The sequence below is a fragment of the Colossoma macropomum genome, unplaced genomic scaffold (genome assembly GCF_904425465.1).
Source record: "Colossoma macropomum unplaced genomic scaffold, Colossoma_macropomum, whole genome shotgun sequence".
In the NCBI taxonomy this organism is placed as follows: Eukaryota; Metazoa; Chordata; class Actinopteri; order Characiformes; family Serrasalmidae; genus Colossoma; species Colossoma macropomum.
In genome coordinates this window covers 1,648,492-1,669,711 of record NW_023494786.1, presented here as the reverse complement: position 1 = coordinate 1,669,711, position 21,220 = coordinate 1,648,492, and the positions used below count along the sequence as shown (strand labels likewise).

Below are 21,220 nucleotides of genomic sequence, written 5' to 3'. Positions count from 1 at the left end.
AAAGGGGAATGAACTTAGAGGGATCAATCCCCCCCTGGGTTCAGAGGTAAGAAGGACAGGGATTACGGTAAGAATCTGCAAGCTTTCGGGAAACTACAAACTATGATTATTTGTTTTTTTTTTGTGTAAACTTTACTCAACAAACATTCAGCCATATCTAACCCCCTTCCCTTGCCACATTGGGTCCTTCACTCCTGATTGGTCCACAGTGGTCAGCAAGATCCACATATAATCTCCCCATCAAAGCTGAGTGTCAGTATTGCAGTATCCATCTGGACAAACACTGAGAACCATGATGAGAACAGCAATCCTCTTTCTGCTCCTGAATCTTTGGGTAACCTGTCTGGGTGAGTGTGTCTGTGTAAGTCTTTATAAGAGGAATATATACTGTGGAGTTAATTTTGTGCCAAAAGCTTTAATTAAAATGTGTCCAATATATGTTGCCAATAGAAACAATGAGAGTTAAATTAAACTTAATGTTTTGAAAAGATTACTACTCATTTTCACTCATTCTGATATAAATGTATTACTGATTTTGCCAGTCTTTGCTTAAATTTACTTGTCGATTTTGCTGATGTATTTTTTGCTTCTGAAATATTTTATTTTGCTACTGACTTTTTGCACATTTTCACAGGGACAGGCCTTAGAAGATAACTCTCTATTGGTCAATCATTCAGGAGTAACAGGCCTTCAGGGCTGTATACAGACCCAACAAAATGTAACAAAACTTTTATTTAAAAAGAAAAAGTTTTGGATTGAACACTGTTGTGTTACACAAGCGTTGCAACTAAGGCAGCTGAGAAGACCATTCTTGATATCCTTCTAAGCTTATTCTATCAAAACACTTAAATAAATAACATTAAATGCATACACCAAGCTGCAGTGACTGCAGACTTTATTAGAATTCATTGTGTGTATTGCCTTTTTAATACTCTGGGATTTAAATACACATCTCTGCTGACTGCGTAACACCTCAGACATACCTCAAAACCCGTTGCACACCGTTTCACCCCGCTTCTACAAAACATGTCATTCAACCCAGAAACCTTGAGCCTGAACACGTAGCCCCTCCCACTCCATGGGCTGACTTGAACAGCACAGGAGTGGAAAATACCGCTAAGAGCTGCAACTAAATAGATAGATAGATAGATAGATAGATAGATAGATAGATAGAAATTTAGCAAAAACAGCACACAAAAGACAGAGCTACTGGAAAGGCTGCCACTCTGGCTGGCACTGGAAGTAAAGTCTAACAAAATAGTTGATACACAATCATGTTGACATATCATGGGTGGCTGTTATGTTCTGTGGGTTATGAAGGCTGTTATGATAGTCTTTTCTTGTTTCTACCCCAGAATCCCTCCATGTCAATCACTGAAACAGGCTTTTTATCTCAGCGCACCAGTTTACAGAATGCTGCGGCTCCAAATCACTGACTTTACACAATACAGTGAACTAACGTTAGATATTTAAGCAGTTCAGTTTCATTACCAGTTTGGCTCTCCTAGTTAGCCATAGGGGACACTGCTAGGCTAGCTAGCGCTAGCTTCTGCAAACTCGAAAGGTGGTGCAGCTTCGTTCATTCATGAACAACAAAATTAATGTTCTTCAATGGCTAAAATAACAGCTATATTGTTTAACACAGGCTTAAACAAGACCCATAAACGTGTTACAATAAAGGAATATGACAAACAATGCTAATAATGTTAGATGACAGTATAACACTGCACCCAACAGAGCTCAGTATGATATGTTCCACCATGCTGGGGGCGGTTCATGATGTGTAGCCATGTGTTCGGAAGACGTGTCACCCCCTGTTAAAAGGTGCCAAAATTCAGAAGCAAAAGAAAGATTCCAGAAGCTAAATGTATCAGCAAAATCAGGAGATAGAAAAAAGGAAAAACTGAGTAAATTAAAAATAAATTTATATCAGAATGAGTGAAAATTACTTGTAATCTTTTTGAAAGAATAAGTTAAATGAGTGGTCAGCAATCTTGTGTTTAAAACTGGTTATGGAAATGGGAAGGGTGGCTACTTTTCTATTGGTTTGGCTAAAATGAAATAGGCTAGTCGGTTGTCAACATCACTACAGCAATGTCTCCAGGACATAATGCTTCATAGCTGGCCCACACCAACCTGTGACCAGGCTGGCTATGCCACCATCCTTTAATCGATGGTCAGTTTCTGACCACAGATCTGCTCTTGGTTGGTGGTGGCTAAAGAGTGGAAGCACAAAGGAAATGGTTCTTGAAATGGATGTTAAGTGTACTTTTAACTCGTTATCTCACGGTGTACCGCTGCAATCCTTACAGCTCTGCAGTGCATGGAAGTGCCAGGCAGGCTGAAGCAGATTGATGCTGGGAATGGACAGGTGTTTGGAGTGTGCCCAAAAGGTGAGATCTTCACCCTGTATGGATCCAGCTTTATAAGATTACAAGGACTGCTGAAGCACGTCAGTGTGGGACCTGCCGGTGTCTGGGGAGTCAATTCAACTAATCAGATCCACAAACTTGTGAAGGGAGATTGGGTCCCTGTTCCAGGTGAGTTGGTCTTTGCATACATATGTAGTCACTCACTCATCATCTAAGCCACTTATTCTCCTAAGTTGCAGTGGCTGCTGGAGTCTATCACAGAAATCATTGGATGGAAGGCAGAAAACACTCAGGACAGGTCACCCAAAGGGCAGACACACAGACATAGGGGCAATTTAGTATCTCCAATTTGCCTGACTGCATGGCTTTGGGGAAGCCCCTGTGAGAACCTGCAAACTCCACACACAAAGAACCCTGGTAACCAGCCAGGAAATTGAACACGTGGCCTGTGAGGCAACAGCACTATTGACTTTGCTGCTGTGCTGCCCTGCTTTTAAAACTGAAGGTCCCAAAAAGGAGAAGCACATTAGAAGGACCACTTTTGGTTCCCTAAAGCAATGATTCTCAACCCAGTCCTTGGGACTCATCAGATGGTCCCACATTTTTTTGTTCTAATCTAGCGTGTGGATCTAAAACAGAGCAAAAATTTAAAACCCTTAGGAAGACCTGAGGATTGGGTTGAGAAGCAGGGCCTTAAAGACCCTTTTCAAAGATGGCTCTTTGGGAAATGAGATGTGCAAATGTAAATAAACTTTTCAAAGTTTTAAAGAGCACTTTAAAAGAGTTACAACAGTTTCAGATAGGCCCACCCCTTGTTTAATTCTGAAAACAACCCTCAAAAATGAAAAAAGATAGTTCTTCAAGGGTTCTTTCGTAAAGAAAATGGTATATAGAACCATGAACACTCAAAGAACCCTTTGCATGATTAAATTTGCATGATTTGCATGATGAAATGGTTCTTCAGATTGATGGAGAATGTGCTGTAGATGGTTCTATATAGAATCTTTTTTGAAAATAGTTCTATATAGCGCAAAAAAAGCATTCTTTTATTGTTACAAGCTTGACATCGTAACAATAGAAGAACGTTTTGGTTCTATATAGAACCATTTTCTTTACTAAAGAACCCTGGAAGAACCATCATGTTTAAGGCTCAATCCCATTTCACCCCGTGCCCCTACCACTGAGCCCTTAGCCCTCTGTTTTGTGCGTTCACGTCTAGGGTTAGGGTGTCCCAATTTTTGTTCAGATAGAGGGGTAGGGCAAAGGGTTAGGGCTACATGACCCTCCAAACAGAGGTTTTTCAGAGGGACAGTCCAAACGGAGTGTATTCAGAAAAAAAGAAAAACCAGCAAGATGGCAGCGCGAGCAACCAAAGAAACCCACAAATGTAAAAATTTTGTCCGTTAAAAAATTGCGATAACCATCATATTATCTTGGTTTAATGTTGTTTCAGTGAATTATGGTCATTTTCTTCATAACAAGCATAAAAATCACTAATAGCATGCTAATGTCTCGGTAGCTATCTAGCTAACTTTCCCATTCCACCTTAATTAGTCCAGCAGTTCTGACGCCTGAAGCACCAGAATGTAACTGCTGCACCATTTAAGGTGGAACGGGAAAATATGAACAAGAAGCTGGTGAATAGCTGACTTCAGCTTCATATCACCAAAGAATTGGCGTGGGCGACAATAAATAATTGTCTTAAACCCCCTCTTTGAAGTCATATGATGCCCTAAATGTAACTAAAGCCCAGCAGTGAGGAGCTGAACTTTACCCTCCTCTGCTGTCACTGCAGACTGGCAGGGTCGCCTACAGAGCAGCGCTGGTAGCTGTTAATGAAGTGATGCTCTTTTTATTTGAGGGTCCCATTTCGTAGGGCAAGATTTTAACCATTAGGGTGACACTCGAAAACAAGGGGTAGGGGTAAATAAAGAAATGGGATTGGGCCTTAGAGTGTTGTACTAGAGCAGAGAATCCACCATCCTGACTGTGCTGTGGTCTGGGGAGCACAGCAGACTCTTATTGACTATTGATTTACTTTGAGTGACTAAGAGTCCATATGTCCTTATAAGGAACATAGGTATGGAAGTCCTTGCAAAACTTTGGGGCCCAAAAGTCCACACTCTGTAACTCTGTAACTGCATTGGGTTTAATGAGTAACATATGTCCATTCTGTTCACTTTATATATATATATATATATATATATATATATATATATATATATATATATATATGTATGTATATATATATATATATATATATATATATATATATATATATATGTGTGTGTGTACATAATTATATATGTGACAATGTTTCAGCAGGGGGCAGGAACATTGGTTGGCTGATTTGCTTTTTGGGACTTCCCAAATGCTCCTGTACTTCTGTACTGGAGACCTAACATGTGCACCTATAGCACAGTTGAACCAGAGAGGGCACTTTAGATGCTGAACTGGCCACAATAAGGATGTTATTTTGACAATTTGTATAGACATGTTGGATTTTCGACATGAGCCTTTTCATTTATGAGCTTTTAATGAAAAAAACAGCTTAAGGTTGCAATTACTCTTTTAAGTTTCTCCATAAACTCTATAATAATTATAGTTTTCCTTAGAATCATACAACCAAGTCATAATACAGTGATTACCAGCATAGTTCTTGACGATCTATCTGCAGAATTTAAATATCTGATAAATCGTCTTCTGAAGTCCTTCTGAAGATTTGAGCTGAGGAGGAAGGTGGCTGAGATGTAATGTATAGTGCTGGGCCATAATCTCCTCCCTTTTATTTGCATTTATATGAATTTCTGTCCATCTGTTTCTGTCTTTACTCTTCCCCTTTGTCTCCAAGGCACGCTAAAACAGGTGGACGCTGGAGGAAAAATGTTCGCAGCAGGTGTCAACCCAGGCGGTTTGGTCTTCTGCCTCAGTGCAGAAGCCACCACTAAATATGCAGGGCCAGGTAGTCCTGCTTCTTGGACACAACTCCCAGGAAAGCTGAAGTACTACAGCTGTGGACCGTACAGTTGCTGGGGAGTAAACTTAGCAGAAGAAGTATTCCTTATGAAGGTGAGGGATAAGATTGTGGTGATGTATCCTTCAATTCTGATGCCTTCTTTCGCTTTAATGAAGTGATGTTTTAAGTAGCTGTAGGTTTCTCAGCATGTAATGCTGGTTCTAGGAAAGTTGCATGTTCTAGCACTTAAAATATTGCAGCACTGAAACAGAACTTACATAATTTTTTTAAGTACTCATGGTGGAATAATTTTCTCATTTACTTGTAAAAAAGCATAAGCGGCATGTAAAAGATTATATTTTTAATGTTCATTTTGTAAAATACAATATATCGTCGCTGTCTCCATTTTTGTCAATTTTTTGTTTTCTAAATCCTTTCAATACACCACTTGTCCTTTATGCTGTGCAAAAATTTAACGATGCATGGACCAATAGAAATGCTCTAAAATCACCTGGAACAAAATCTTTTAAAGTTACTATTTTGGAGATACTTGTTTTTCATTGGAGATCGACGATGTGTACTTTATTTTCTACACTATGATTACAGTTCACCACAAGGGGGCACTATTAGCACTCATATAGCATTTCTGTGCATCAATAAAAGAGACAAAACCTATGCATGGATCCAAACCAGCGGGATTTTGTGGCACAGATTTGAAAACAGGAAGAGAAATGGCTTTATTCCTTTAATGACTTGAGAAGAGGGAAAGTATTTGATATTTCACATGCAAAAATGAATTGCATACAGTTGACTACAGTTACCATGGGCACAAGTACTTGACTAAATATTTGAATGGTTATATGGACACTGCACAAAGTTATTTTGCACACATGCAGTTATTTGTATTGCATAGAATTCATATAAATTAGCATTCACCACAGTATTGTTGCACTGCACAGTCCTGGTATTACCTTATTATATTATATTCACTGCCCCCCCCCCGTCTTATATGCTTCTTAGTATGAATCTGTGTTATTTCAGGGCGTCACTCCGACTGCTTGTGCTGGCTCCTTAGAATGGCAGCAGATACCTGGAGCTCTTTCTATGATTGAAGTTTCTACTGATGGAAAAGTGTATGGGCTTGATTCAGAAGGAGATGTCCATCAAAGGTACATTTACAGTCTTGATTTTGCATATAGAAAACACTAATCATAGAAAAATAACTACTGTCTAACGTGATGACTGGTTTGGTTGTTGCAGGGAAGGTGTCGCGCCTTGCAACCCTGCCGGCACCGGGTGGCGCAAAATCAACCTTTCTCAGAAAGTCAAACATGTTTCCTACGATCTCGGCCACCTGTGGCTTGTCGGCAGAGATAACCACATCACATACTGCACTGAATAAAACATAATACAAAATTCAAAGTTCTCACATCATGAGCAGAAACCTAGAGGCCTTCTACAAAATCCATAGTCATCTCTTTACTAATTCACTTTTGCTTGTGTATTTGACCAAATATTGCAAATAGTGTTATTAAACACAATTGAATAAATAGTTATTCTGATTAAGCACATTTGAAAATTGAGTCCTGTCTTTATTTTTTAGATCCTGAGACATAAAATATAAAAACATTCTAGTCTATTTTTAGATAAGCCTCATGGGCCTGGCTTTTAACTCACTCAGTCACTCACTTTCATTTAACAGTATTGTCCACAAGAGGGAGCTACTTGCACTGTACTAACTACACTGAAAAAAAAACTTGTGCTAGCTGAAATATCTGAGCATTGTGGGTGCACAAGAAGCGCATGCTTTCTAGGACTTTTGGGGTCCTACATGCTGGTTCTTCGCATCAGTGACACTCCCTGTTTCCAGGGTAACCTAGAACGAATGAATGTCAGTAGGTGGCAGCAAATTAAATGAGCATCTACACTCTTAAATAACGGGACCAAAAATGACTCCTTGTACAGTGCCTTATAGGAACCATTTTTGGTTCCATAATGAATATTTCTATGCTCTTTCTTTAGAAAAACAATTTGGTAGATGAGATAAGTTAAAGAACCTCCACATGGTGAAAAGTTTCTAGGAAGAGCCCTCAAACTGGTGTTGAACCTTTACATCACTTGAACAATTAAAAGGTTCTTTGCACTAACTTTATGTCATTATTAAAGAACCCTTTTGTGGTGCTTTTTGGGGTGTATCGTTGGGCATTGGTAGTTTTCCATGTAATTTGGAATAAATGTACAACATGTAGATGTACAAAACATAGTAGAAATCTGGCTGTAGTTTCATATTAATGTGAGTGACAAGAAAAAAACAAATGATAATAGAAAAAAAGCAATGTACACTCTTAAAACAGATGGTTCTACACAGAACACAGATAATTGTTCTATACAGAACCATGAACACTCAAAGAACTATTGGCACCCTAGGGGTTCTCTGCATGGTGAAATGGTTCTTCACATCGATGGAGAATGTGTTGTATATGGCTCTATATAGCACCAAAAATGGTTCTGCTATTGTTTTTCTCCTTTCAGGCACATTTCTTACAAAAGGAAAATGATCTGGCAATATAGTGAGATAATTTTACTTAATAAAATCACTTAAAACAGGTAAAAAATGTTTAGAAATAAGCGCTACTTTTTGTAGCTAACTACAATTTTTGTAGCTAATAGCTGTAGGCACTACAGTTTTATTAAATGTAGCTAATAGCTGTAGCGCCTACAAATTTTTATGTAGCCATAGTGATCATTTTTCGCTACAATTTCGCTACAGGCTTCAGGCAATCCGTGCAAAATCGGAACTACAGAACATGGTCATTAACTGGGCTGGGGGCGACTGTGCAATCCTGACTGAGCCGTGGACAGCTCGAGCAAATGGGCACGCGCTGATCATCCCTTCCTAGTAGGCTTAGCTCAGGGGTCGCGACGCAAATGTTCAGAAGAGCCATTTTTTCCTTTCAACAAAAAATTAAACAACCTTAGGAGCCACAACATGTTTTACCATCTTGGCTGTAAATAAGTCTCAGTATGTGCTGATGTGTTAATATAGGAAAAAAAACGAAAACGCAGACTTACTTTGCTCTGCTTTAGGTGAGCTATAGCCGCTTTTCTCGCACCTCAGGAAACTTCTCCGTGAGTTTCTTGTGAAATGTCTCTCAACGTTTGACTTTTTATGAGGCTGAAGTTGCTTCTCATTCACAAGCTTCTCGTTCAAATTGTCCCGTTCCACCTTAAATGGTACCTGAGGTGCCAGATTGTACTGATGCGCCATTTTAGGTGGAATGGGACAATTCGAACGAGAAGCTGGTGAATGAGAAGCTGATTTCTGCTTTGCAAGTTGTTGCAGATTAAACGTATGAGGAAACCAGCTAAGTGCTTCTAAATGTAAGTAAGTCCATTCACCTCCAAATGATTGATGTTCGTTTTAAATCTTTCTCTTTGCCTTTTCGTTATCTGCATTGCTGTGTGTCCAGCAGTCTGTGCGTCAGTCTTCAGTGTTAAAGGGTGAATTAGCAGTTATGCATTAACTCCAGCGTTTAAGACCATTTATTGTGAAAACTGTGTTAGAACTGCGTGTTATAACGATTTTACAGTAAAGGAGGATTATGTTATGTTATTTTACCTAAAAATTTTGTTCTGCTGTGGAGCCGCAGCAGCTCTGCAGCAGTGGAGAGATTATTCTATTCAGGCCTGATTCTCACCCCAAACAGAGCCAGGGTCACTGATGAGAATTTTGAGGCTAAAGTTTTGCTGAAGTTTAACAAAGGACTCTGAATGTCGTGTCTGTACAGATCTTGCTGAAATGTTTAAATTGGAGCAGTTCTATTTTAGCAGTTGAAAAAAAAATGTTTGGTTTGTATTTGGTTATTTTTGTTGATTTTTGTTAGGAAAAACCTGTAATGATTGACTTTGCCATAACTTAGTCTGAATTTTTGTTGGATATAACGCCTTTGGTTATGTAAGTTTGTACACTTGAACTTAGTTTTCGGTGATCTTTTTGTAAATTTGTAAAAGCTTTTCAATTGTATGTTTCTTTCTGGCTCATGATTAAATGCAGTGTCTTGTTCACACTTTTTTTCAAAAAGTAGCTAAAAAGTAGCCACTACTTTTCTTTCTGGAAATGTTGCGAAATTGTAGCTAACTACAAATTTTGAGAAAGTAGCTACAAAGTAGCTAACTACTAATTTTTCAGTAGCTATCCCAACCCTGCTGTCACCTTTGAACAGGCACAATAACTCTGGCTCTTCAGAGTACACATCTATTCCTCACACTCAATTCCATTTTTTTCTGGTAGTAGGGCTTGAACTGTAAGTCACCTTCTTTTGGCCACCCTCACAGAACAAACTCATACATTTGAGATAGAATAACATCATGAATAGTCCACCATCTGATTTGGCTGGTGGTCACGGGTGCATCATCTGTCACATCTAACTTTAAGTTCTGATCAGCCTTTCTGTCCTGCAACACGTTGCAAAAAAGTTGGGACAAGGGCAATTTAAGAATATAATTATTGAGAAATGTTCAAAAAACATCTTAGATGGGTGATTTAGTTATGCTTGGGTATAAAAGAAGCATCCAGGAAAGTTCTTTATAAGCAAAGTGTAGAGGGTCACCACTTTGACAAAAACGCATCATCAAAAATGCAAAATCCAGTGGTTGAAAAATAAGGTTCCTCAGCCAGAGATTGCAAATATTTTAGGTATTTCACCATCTAGAGTGCATAATATCAAAAGATTCAGGGAACCCGGAGAAATCTCTGTGCATAAAGGAAAAGACTGAAAATCACAAATGAATGTCTGTGACCTTTGATCCTCCAGACGGCACTGCATTAAAAACCAGCATGTTTCTGTGGTGGATGTCACCACATGGGCTCAGGAATTCTTTAACAAACCATCGTCAATAAACACTGTTCGTCGCTGCATCCATAAATGCAAGTTAAGACTGTACCATGCATGGTGGAAGCCATATGTTAACAGCATCCAGAAATGACACCAACTTCTCTGTATTCAAGCGCATTTAAAATGAACCGATACACAGTGTGTTTCAACTTTTCAGATTTAATGGAAATACTAGACTGGAAGAAAAGGACCATTCCGTTTGTTGTTAGCGTAAAGTTCAAAAACCAGGGTCTGTCCTGGAATGGAGGCAGAGGGTACCCTGCGATCTGTGAAAGCACCATTAACCAAGCCACATGTCTAGCTGTAAATTTTGTTTTCTGACTTATTTTAGCAAGTGCTTTCAAAGCCATACATTCATCTGATAGAAAATCAACTAATTCACAACACTTGTTGTTGTGGTAATTAACTAGCAAAACCTATAGGCCTCAACTTACTTAAAATTCCACGATCAACTGTATCAAATGCCTTCTGTAAATATGACATAACCATCCCACATTTTTTTCTTCATCTTTATCTCTTCTTATGAGATCAGTTAGGTAGAGAAGACATGTAGAATGCCATTTTATAAAACCTGACTCTAGATCATATAACAGACTAGATTATGTAATGTATTCATTTATCTGTTTCTGTATGATTTTTTTTCCATAACCACTGATAATATACTAAGAATTGATACCAGTCTATAAATTCTTGGGTCATGCTTACTGTCTTTTTTGTACAATGAAATTACTCTCACCATATTTAAGGCACCTGATAGTGTAGCTGAGTGTATAGAAAGATTAACAATATGAGAAATAAAAAGAGCAATGATTTTGGCAGCATCTCTAAGAAGTCTTCCTGGTAAATTATCTAACCCTGTGCCTTTCACAGGATTCAATTCATCGCGGCTTTAGAGAACGACTACATCTGAAACTTTGCAGAAAGAATTTTCTTTAATGCCTGTTTGTTTGTGAATAAAAAAGCTGCTGCTTTCTCTCATTGTTTATCCCACAAATGAGCCTGCCTTACAACATCTGCTGCAGAGAATCACCATAGTTAAAGTCTTACACCAGCTTGCGCAACTAAGCCACATACTCCATCAACATTTCATTTGGCCTTCACAAGTCACATTTGTACCCCTGATCTTGCTTCGGCTTTGGTTCATGATTTTTCTGGAGGTCTACCAGCTGCCTATATGTTTTATCTTTAGTCTTTTTAGAACAGTAGGTTATGCATTAAACTGTACATTCTTGGACCTAATAAGCTAATCAATATAGCTCTCTGTCAGTTTCCATCAGCAATAGCATTTGCTTTAAAGTACTATATATCTGAATTCCTCAAAAATTTCAGTACATTCTTCTCATGTCGCCATTTTCCAGTGCCCCTTAATTATTGTTGTTCAGTTCTACAGTGAACTGTATAGCCCTACCTCCCTTCAGATGCTTCTCTCTCTCATTGCAAGATAGTAGCTACTGTGACATGCAGTCAGTGGATCTTTAACCAACATCATCCGTCATCTGTTCTTGACCTGGCTTTTCTTCATTGCCAAAAATATGTAGTAAGTCAGACAGGAACACACGGACGTAAACATCTTTGTTTATTTTCAATGAGTAACTGGTGTCTTGGCTTATCTCAAGGCAAGGAGAGCTATCCAACACAATGTGTATTTCCTACCACAGCCTATGTCATTTAACAGATAATCACCCTTTTACTACTGAAGAACAGAGACCCCTGCTGGCCAGTACTTATAGCAGTTATCTGCCTTACTCTGAACATGACACATACTGCAATGTATCCTAAGCCAGTATATCACAGTAACAATAACGTCTGTTTTCCTATGAAGCCACTCAAGGTATCTGCCTCTGTCCCAGAGTGCAAACATAAAACATTCATGAGAACAGGTTGGCCAAAACGTACTGTTACTGGGTGCAGGAACATTTTTAACATGAGAAATTGAATAGAGAGGATCTCATCAGGACAGAGTAGAAAAGTCAGAGAGGAGTGAAGTACAGAGTGATGCAGGTAAACAAAGCGATTTGAAGGCTAAAGAATTTCCACACTTTGCATATTTTATCTTTTATGGTATACTATTATACATCACTTTGCGGCTGACTTAACAAGTTATCACTCCTGTTGACTTGTATCAGTGTTAATGTGTTAATGTTGAATAAGGAGTCAGGCATAACAGGCAAAGCATATCTAAGTCACAGTGAAGCACAAAATATTCTGAGTAAGTTTGAACTACATCCACTTTGTTACTCAAGAAATTCAAGTTGATGAGAATTGTAGGGGAGAAATGGAAATGGACATCTTGTAAGTATTTTCCTTCAAATACATTTGTAGACGAGTACTAGGACTCTATATAAGCTATGCTGCAGGGATTCTATGATGAGAATAGTGTGTGAATGATTTGTAACCTAATAATGATTACGGTATTTAGTCTGTTTTCTCTTTCCCATTTTCTATGATGATGAATTAGTAAAACTATGTGGTGAATCACACATATATGTATAAGTATAATGTAACTGCTTTTATGTGAAATTTACAGAATTAGGGAACTGGCTTTGTAAATTTATGGAAATAAAAACTGGGCACACAAAGAGCAATTTATTATTGTTTTCGGCATTAGGTTGTATTATTTAAATTGCATGATATATGTTGTGTTCTTTATGGCTTTTCAGAAAAGCTGGCTGTGATCTCATCATTGACTTCTGTGAAGCTCTCAGCTCTGTTTTAAAATCAACAAACTCCCACCTGAAGGAGCTGGACCTCAGTAACAATAACCTGCAGGACTCTGGCGTGGAGCTGCTCCATGCTGGGCTGAAGAGTTCACACTGTGAACTGCAAATACTCAGGTGAGCTTTCTGTAAATGAGATCTTAAATGCTAAAATATAAAGACCCTCTGCACTCAAAAATATGTTGGTTCTTAATGGTTAATTCTTCTTGGATGGCTTACTATGGCAATATAGACTGATATTGGTATCAAATGTGTTACCGTAGTATACTGGAGTTCACATATTTCCATTGAAAAAAAACACAGGCTTTATCAGTACAACCGAACAAAGCAGTTCATGGGGTGCTATGTAGCAGCTTAGTTTTGTATGCCAGGAATGAGCTTAAATCTATCACAATCCAGTATTCGAAAATATGCTAATGAGAGCATGTGCCAGTCCCTGACAAGAGCTGCAGGCAGTATGAGGCCAATACCTGAGGCCCAGGCACCATGAGCCCATGCTGATACTAAATCAGTGTCAGCTGGTTGCTAGTAAGGTCAACATAAGCACCAGAGCTGAGATGTAGAGAGAGAACTGTTGTTCTCCACCTCTCGTTTCATAGTTCTCATGCCCCACAGCAGCACTGCAGTCATATGTGAGTCATACAGGGGAGCTGTGCTGCTAGATGTGGGTCAAGATCCAGGAGTCTGGGCCAGGGAGTCAGTCCTGGGACTCCCACAGCCCTTGTTGGCCTTTGGGTCTTGTCTGCTGACCTCACACCACCTCTTGCCTGGCACTGTTTTAGTAGCAGGTAGCATGCTACTACAGTAGCTTTGCCTGAAGTGGTTTCACCACAGCACTGACACAAGTTTAAAGAATAAAGGCATGAATTGGAGTGAGTTAACCTCTGCACTTGTGTGTAGAGGTGTTAGCCTAAGCTGCTTATGTTTAACGTTCACTAGAAGCTTGTGTTAGTTTAACCCAAAGGTACACACAGTCATGCAAGTTCATTGAAGTCTCACTGACACAGGTTTTAAAGAGTCAAATCCAAGCAGATAAGTCTGTGTTTATGTGTGTGGAGCTGTTAGCTTAAGCTACTTTTAATTAATATCCTTATAACATCAGACGGTAACGTTAACCTTGGAGAGCAGAATTAAACATCTACTGTTTTTGCTCACTGAGACAAATTTAGTGAATTGAGTGAGTGAAATCAAATGACTGGTGACAAAGTGACAAAAAGACAGCAAAGAAGAAGACAAAGAAGGCAAAGGCAAGACAAGTTTATTTATATAGTACCTTCTATACACTGTGGACATTAAATGTGTGAAGAAATTAAATGTTACTTTAAAAATCAAATTAAAAAATAAAGTAAAATACCAGAGTGCCATTAGAGGAGTCTGCAGTAGAGCTAACAATGTTTTAAAATGAGCTCAAAGCCTGCCTACTTTTAAATTCAGTCCGGATTTAAAAATGTCTAGAATCAGTTTTCTTCTAATGAGCTCTGTCACCTGGTTCTATTTAAGAACAGCATAGTAGCTAAATGGTGCTTCTCCTTGTTTAGTCTTTACCTTCGGCAGCACTAACTGACTATTTCCTAACGATCTGAAAGTTCTGCTCGGCTCATCGCTGCAGCAGATCAGATAAATATGCTGCTCCTGCAAAATTAAGCCATTTATAGGCCAGTAATAGTATGTTAAAGTCTATTCTGTAACATACCTGGTAATAATTGTAAGGATTTAAGAATGGGAGTGATGTTTTTTTTCACTCCTGGGGATAACCCTAGCAACTGCATTTTGAATCAACTGAAGCTGTTTGTCTTTTTTGGGAGTCCAGATAGGAGACCATTACAGTAATCAATCCTACTAGAAACGAAGGTGTGCATGAATTTCTCCAGGTCTGGTTTAGTCAGGTGATAAAAGCTGATTTAGTAACTGCTCTAACACAACTGCTAAAACTGAGATCAGAGTCCATCAGTACTTCAGGGTTATGCATTAGTTATTTAGATTTTAGGGCTCTCTAGTCTTTCTAGTCTGTGCCACTCAGTGCTATTCCTGAATATCAGTTTTATCTTTATTCAACTGCAGAACATTTAGTCCCCCCCAGATGGTGATGTGTTCAAGACATTTACAAAGTGAGTCAAGGGTACCATAGTTATTTACAGAGAGGGCCAAGTAGATCTGAGTATCATCTGCATAGCTGTGGTAAGATATCCCATAGTCTTAAAGTATTTGGCTAAGAAGAAGCATGTATAAATTAAATACAAGCAGCTCAAGAACCGAACCCTGGGGGGCACCACAGGTCACTGGCATTCTCTCAGAAACATTACTTTCTTTTTTGACAAAGTAGGTCCTTCATTGCAGGTATGAACTGAACCATTTTAGGACAGTTCCTGAGGGTCCAACCCAGTTATAAAGTCTATATATGAGAATTTTATGGTATCAAAAGCAGGGGTCTTTCAATTCTTGTTTTAGGAATTTTTACCTACTCTTCTTTTGTTTTCTGATATTTAGTGGAATTAGTTCTTTCATTTGCTCATATATTCTTTTTTGTGCCACTGGCTGCCACATAATGTCAATGCGTAACAGGTCCATTTTTGTTTTGCTTTGCCTTTCTAGCCAGCATACAAACAGTTTTCTTGTCTTCCACATCTTGCCTTGACTTTCCCAGTTCCCTTTCAACAGCCATTATTCAAAGACTCTTTAGGTAGCTAAAGGGTTGGAAGAGCTGGATTTACTTTGATATCTGTTAATAGCATTCCCCTGCTTTTTAGACATAGATTAGCTTCATTTTCAGATCCCCAGCTCCTTAGAGGAACTCATGGTTCCTAAGTGTTAGCACAAAGTTTAAAGAGTGAGAGAATTTGTTACACTCTGGAACTCTCATCAGCTGACAGTCCATGCTAATCCATGTGGCATATACCACAATTGCTATTTGTTTCTAATTATAATTTAATCAAATAAAAAATTCTTCCTAATTTCCTGGAGCTCAGAATCACAATAATATGTATATGAGTGGGCCGGTTGGGATACAGCTATATCAACTTGAAGTTGATATAGCTGTGACATACAAAGGGATCAGCAGGAAATGAGACAGTGATGACAGTTGGTTTGGATTCAGTGCTCAGTCCTGGAGTTTGCAGTACTTCAATAACATGCGCTGTATCTATCTTAAAAAAATGAAACTGCCTCACTTATCCACCGACCCCAGTCTGGCAGAGTAGGAGTGTTTGTGGACTGGCCAGCCGGCACTTTCTACAGCATCTCACCTGACACACACACACACTGACACACTTACACACATTCACCACCACCAGAGAGCCGCTCTATGCAGGGATCAGGGTTTATTCTGGTGTGTGTGAGATAGAATAGCCTCTATTCAGGATTAATCAGTTTGACCTTGCACTGAAAATTCACACTGAAAAGTATTGCTGTTTTGTATTTTTGTCTTTCTGTACTGTAAACTACTAAATGAATAATGGATAAATATATTTTGGTATAAACATATTTGTGTTTGTGTACACAGTTGTGTTGTGTAATCAGTTTATTACTGGAAAAAACTGACTTTGTTGAATTCAGTTCTTCACAATGAAAATCTTTTTTTTTTTCTTTGTAAGAAATTCTATGGATAGAAATATAGCTACAGAAAACATTTAAAATATAGAAGCAGTTCCTCAACATGGTTTGCTTTCTACAAGTAGGACCATCGGGGATGGATCATGGTCTTGCTGGGCCCCCCTATACTCCAATAATAATACACACACACTCACACACATTTTCTAAGCCGCTTATCCTTCTAAGCGCAGTACGTTGGAGAGTCATGTAAAGGAGATCTGAGGTTATATGATCAGGTGGGGAGTTCTGGGAAATGGAGTCCGGAGGCTGGGAAGTAACAGCGGGACCGGAGGGAAGCATGACATAGCAATATACATAACATTCCATTGAGAGCATTGTTTCAAGCACAATTCATTGAAGTATAGATTTAGCTCAAAAATAAAACATGTTCTTCACAAATTCTCTGATAAAGTGTAGTTTCTATCATCAACTAGGCTCAATTCACCAGAAGCATAATTTGCTGATGCACTTTTTCAATATAAAATTATACTTCACTGAAGCACGTATATAACTCATAAATGAAATACACTTTTTGGGAAAAGTATAGTAAAAGTAAAGTATAGTTTTAGCATACAAAAAGCACAGCTCATTGCAAAAGTAATCTACTGACATACAGTTTTAACAAAGAAGAAATGTTCTCCTGGGACACACTTTTCACAGTATATATTTATTTTAAGTACATAATCAGTGCCAAGTTAGCACATCAAAGCATACAAAAATATAGACTTAGTAAATATAAAGTGCAAAAATACATACTTGGAGCATTCTGTACATAGTTGAATAGACTATCATATTAAACTGCATTGTTTTTTTACAAGGATTGTGTGTATTGCAGACAGATACTAAAGGGAGTCAGAGAAAGTTGGCTTCATCCGCCACTGCCATGTCATCCACTCAAATATGGAGCATTCTAGTGAATTAGTTCAAACTGCACAAATACATCTCAAACACACTGCTGTCGATGCTGAAATACATTCCAAACACTAAAATGCATTTCAGAATATTTTTCCATATTAACCAAATATATTTTGAAATGCATTTATTTTAAAATGTATGGGGAAATATTACACATAGAAATGTACCATACAGAAATAAACGTATAAACGTGTACATGTGTTTATTTAATCCATTTGAAAATGTATGAAAACAGCCAGAATCCTGTCTGATGCTCTTCACTGTCTGATACCTTTAGAAATGAATTTGTGTTCCAGTATCTTCATTTTAAATATGATCAAATGATCCTTTAACATGACAGAAGTGAGTGTTGTAGGTATTGATACTCTGTGAAAATGCAGTTATGATCTGATATCTCGTTTAATTGAAATACATTGTGTGTGAGTGTTGTACTTCAGACGTACATGGGTACAAGACATTAATAGAGATAGTAATAAGCTAAATATGTATAGAATCAGAATTTAAGGGTACTTTCTATTGGAAGGTGTCTGTCCCAAACCCTAACCCTAAATAATACTTAGTTACTTTTTGTAGTATTTTTTCTTATTTTGTTTTTTTTTATGTAAAGATGTTTTTTATTCAAAAATGGTTTGTCCCACATTTTCAATCATTAACTTTAATAAAATAACCATAATTAAGGTATAAAGTCACTCAGAGCAAAAAGATTTTAGTCTAAAGTCCAAGATCAGTTAAACGTCCCAAATGTGTTTCAGCTCTGACTTTGAACCATTTCAGTACACAATCACTGGTCTAAATCAATGTTCTGGAATGTGTTCTGTATTGTGTTCACAAAGGCAAAGATGACAGTGATAATTATTACAGTTAACGGTTAATGGTTCACATAATACAACCCTGCTCACAAAAAACGTTGGGATGCTTTGCAAAATAAAGACAGAATGCAATGATGTGCAAATCATTAAAACTACATTTGATTGAAAATAGTACAAAGACAACATATCAAATGTTAAAACTAAGAAATTCTATTGTTTTTTGAAAAATGCTCATTTTGAATTTTATGCCAGTAACATGTTTCAAAAAAGTTGGGACGGGGGCATGTTTACTGTTTGGGAAGTGAGGAGACCAACGGGTGTAGTTTTGAAAGTGAAATGTTTTTCCATTCTTGTCTGATATAGGATTTCAACTGCTTACCAGTTCGGGGTGTCCTTGGTCATTTTTTTTGTTTCATAATGCACCGAATGTTTTTAGTAGTTACAGGTCTGGACTGCAGGCAGGCCATTTTAGCACCTGGACTCTTTTACTAAGGAGCCATGCTGCTATAGTACATGCAGAATGTGCTTTGTTTATCATCTTGCTGAAACAAGCAAGGCCTTTCCTGAAAAAAGATGTCTGGATGGCAGCATGTTGCTCCAAAAATCACAGATGCTGGCTTTTGAATTGTGCGCTAATAGCAAGTTGGATGGTCCCTCTCCTCTTTAGCCCGGAGGATGCGGTGTCCATAATGTCCAAAAAGAATTTCAAATTTTGATTCACTGGACAACAGGACACTTTTCCACTTCACCTCACTCCATCTTAAATGAGCTTGGGCCCAGAGAAGGCAGCGGTGTTCCTGGATCCTGTTTATATATGGTTTCCTCATTGCATGGTAAAGTTTTAACTTGCATTTGTGGATGCAGTGATGAACTGTGTTAACAGACAGTGGTTTTCAGAAATGTTCCTGAGCTCATGCAGTGATTTCCACTACAGAAACAGGTCTGTTTTTAATGCAGTGCTGCCTGAGGGCCCAAAGATCACGGCCAGCACATACTGGTTTTTGGCCTTGTCCCTTGCATACAGAGATTTCTCCAGATTCTCTGAATCTTTTAATGATATTATGTACTGTAGATGATGAAAAGTAAAAGTTCTTTGCTATTTTTTTAAAATATGTTGCTGGCATCAAATTCAAAATGGGCAAATATTTAAAAAAAAATCAACATTTGATATTTGATGTCTTTGTACTATTTGCAATAAAATATAGAGTTTAAATTATTTGTGCATCATGGTCTTCTGTTTTTATTTACATTTTGTACAGCATCCCAACTTCTGAAACAGGGGTGCAATAAAAAAAAGGATTAGGGTAGCAATTAGGGTTAGGGGTAAGGTAAGGGTTCAAGTTCTAGTTTAAGGGTGATGGTTATAGTAAGGGTTCAAGTTCATGGCACGGTCAGGGTGAAGATAAGCGTTCAAGTAATAGTTCATGTAAGGGTTAGGGTACTGGTATAAGTTAAAGTTACTGGTACGTGTAGGTTGACAACGATATACTGGCACAAATGCATTTATTCGTGCAAGGTGTTCCTCTAGATCTTGATCATCATTTTGAAATATCTGATTATAAACAAATGCTTTTGGACCTTGGTGCTCTCCTAACATTCTGACAGCATTGTGAATGTTGCGTTCTGCATCTTCATTCAAGCACGTATGCTTACAGGGGGAGTTGTAGGTGTAGAAAATCACACAGCCATCCGCGTCCACATTCAGCAGCTCTTTCATGCGGGATTGTTCTGGATGTGGGTGGTTCAGCAGAAGGTACTCAGAATGGTAGAAGTTGCCGGTGTTGTCTTCTCTTTGTGTTGCAGCAATCAGATCTACTCCTTCATAAATGTGATTATCTCTCAATTCAGTTCTTATTTCATATGGGTTATCACGGTTGAGAAACCCGATGTCAAGCTCAGAGCTTCCATTACAGTAATGAGCTGGGACATTCATAGCCACCGCAAACTGGCGTCCACGCCCTGGACTATACCTAAACACACAGAAAAAACTGTTCAAACAGCATATACTACTGATATAAATACTGTATAAATTGCACTACTTCATTTTCACTAATTCACATTCACGGTTAGCAGATATTAATAAGTTCTCGCTTACCAGGTCTGAGTGTAATTAATAATTTTCTCCAGAGCACGCAGGTTTACATTCTGAGATTCAGCTCCTCTCCCTCCCCTGAACATCTGCAGAAACACCACATACACATCAAACTAGGTAAATAGTATACACTAAACCAGTTATACATAGTAAACCAGTAATATACAGTAAATCAATAATACACACTAAATCAATAACAGACACAAATGAAAACAAAAAAAAATTATACTGACCACCTTTGCTGGTAATGTTAATTTGCCTTGATCAAACTGGTTAAAAGTAGTGATTTCAAACTAGAACTAACTGATCATCTTCTCTATATGCTGCTGCTAGGACTCTGATGAGGATCTGAGTATGTATGACTATTCCTAAAGACTCCTCACTCTCTTCCAAATCATATGTCCTTACTTTTAGAGATGATTCAAGGATGTGGAATGGGGGGGTACAGAGGGGGCTGCAGCATGCCCAGGTTTCAGGATTGTTTAACTGCAGCTGCTAAAAACACAGAAAAATAACCTAGGGACAACTTTGTGGCTTTGTTAGTCACTTGCCTGTTTCCCACAATTAGTGCCCTAAAAATAATCTTTTGTAACTAACTACCTTATAACTGTAAAAAATCCAGATCTATCTCTCACAAATATTCTTGATATTAGATTTATTTTATTGTTCTATCCATTATCATATATATATATATATATATATATATATATATATATATATATATATATATATATATACATACATACATACATACATATTAGGGGTGGGACTCTTTAGGCACCTCACGATTCGATTAGATTACGATTCAGAGGGCTGCGATGCGATTATAAAACGATTATCGATGCATCTTTTTTCTCTATACATGATTTCTATCTT

At 38.1% G+C, this 21,220-nt stretch overlaps 2 protein-coding genes across 3 annotated transcripts in view; one reads left to right on the top strand and one right to left on the bottom strand.

Annotated features, from left to right (window-relative positions):
* The first annotated feature begins 202 nt into the window (after positions 1-202).
* On the top strand, positions 203-6,907 carry LOC118798063 (fish-egg lectin-like). Its single transcript, XM_036557389.1, has 5 exons — positions 203-347; positions 2,313-2,540; positions 5,224-5,441; positions 6,370-6,497; positions 6,589-6,907. The coding sequence occupies exons 1-5, from the start codon at positions 293-295 to the stop codon at positions 6,728-6,730; spliced, it is 771 nt and encodes a 256-aa protein (XP_036413282.1). The 5' UTR covers positions 203-292; the 3' UTR covers positions 6,731-6,907.
* A 12,546-nt stretch (positions 6,908-19,453) lies between these two features.
* Positions 19,454-21,220, bottom strand: part of LOC118827116 — a 4,019-nt gene continuing 2,252 nt past the window's right edge. For both annotated transcript variants that reach the window (XM_036598336.1, XM_036598346.1), the window contains exons 2-3: positions 20,348-20,430; positions 19,454-20,222 (exon numbers count right to left, since the gene is read on the bottom strand). In XM_036598336.1, the coding sequence (XP_036454229.1) occupies positions 19,601-20,222; positions 20,348-20,430 (705 nt within the window). In that variant the 3' untranslated portion in view covers positions 19,454-19,600. The remainder of the gene's footprint in view (positions 20,223-20,347; positions 20,431-21,220) is intronic.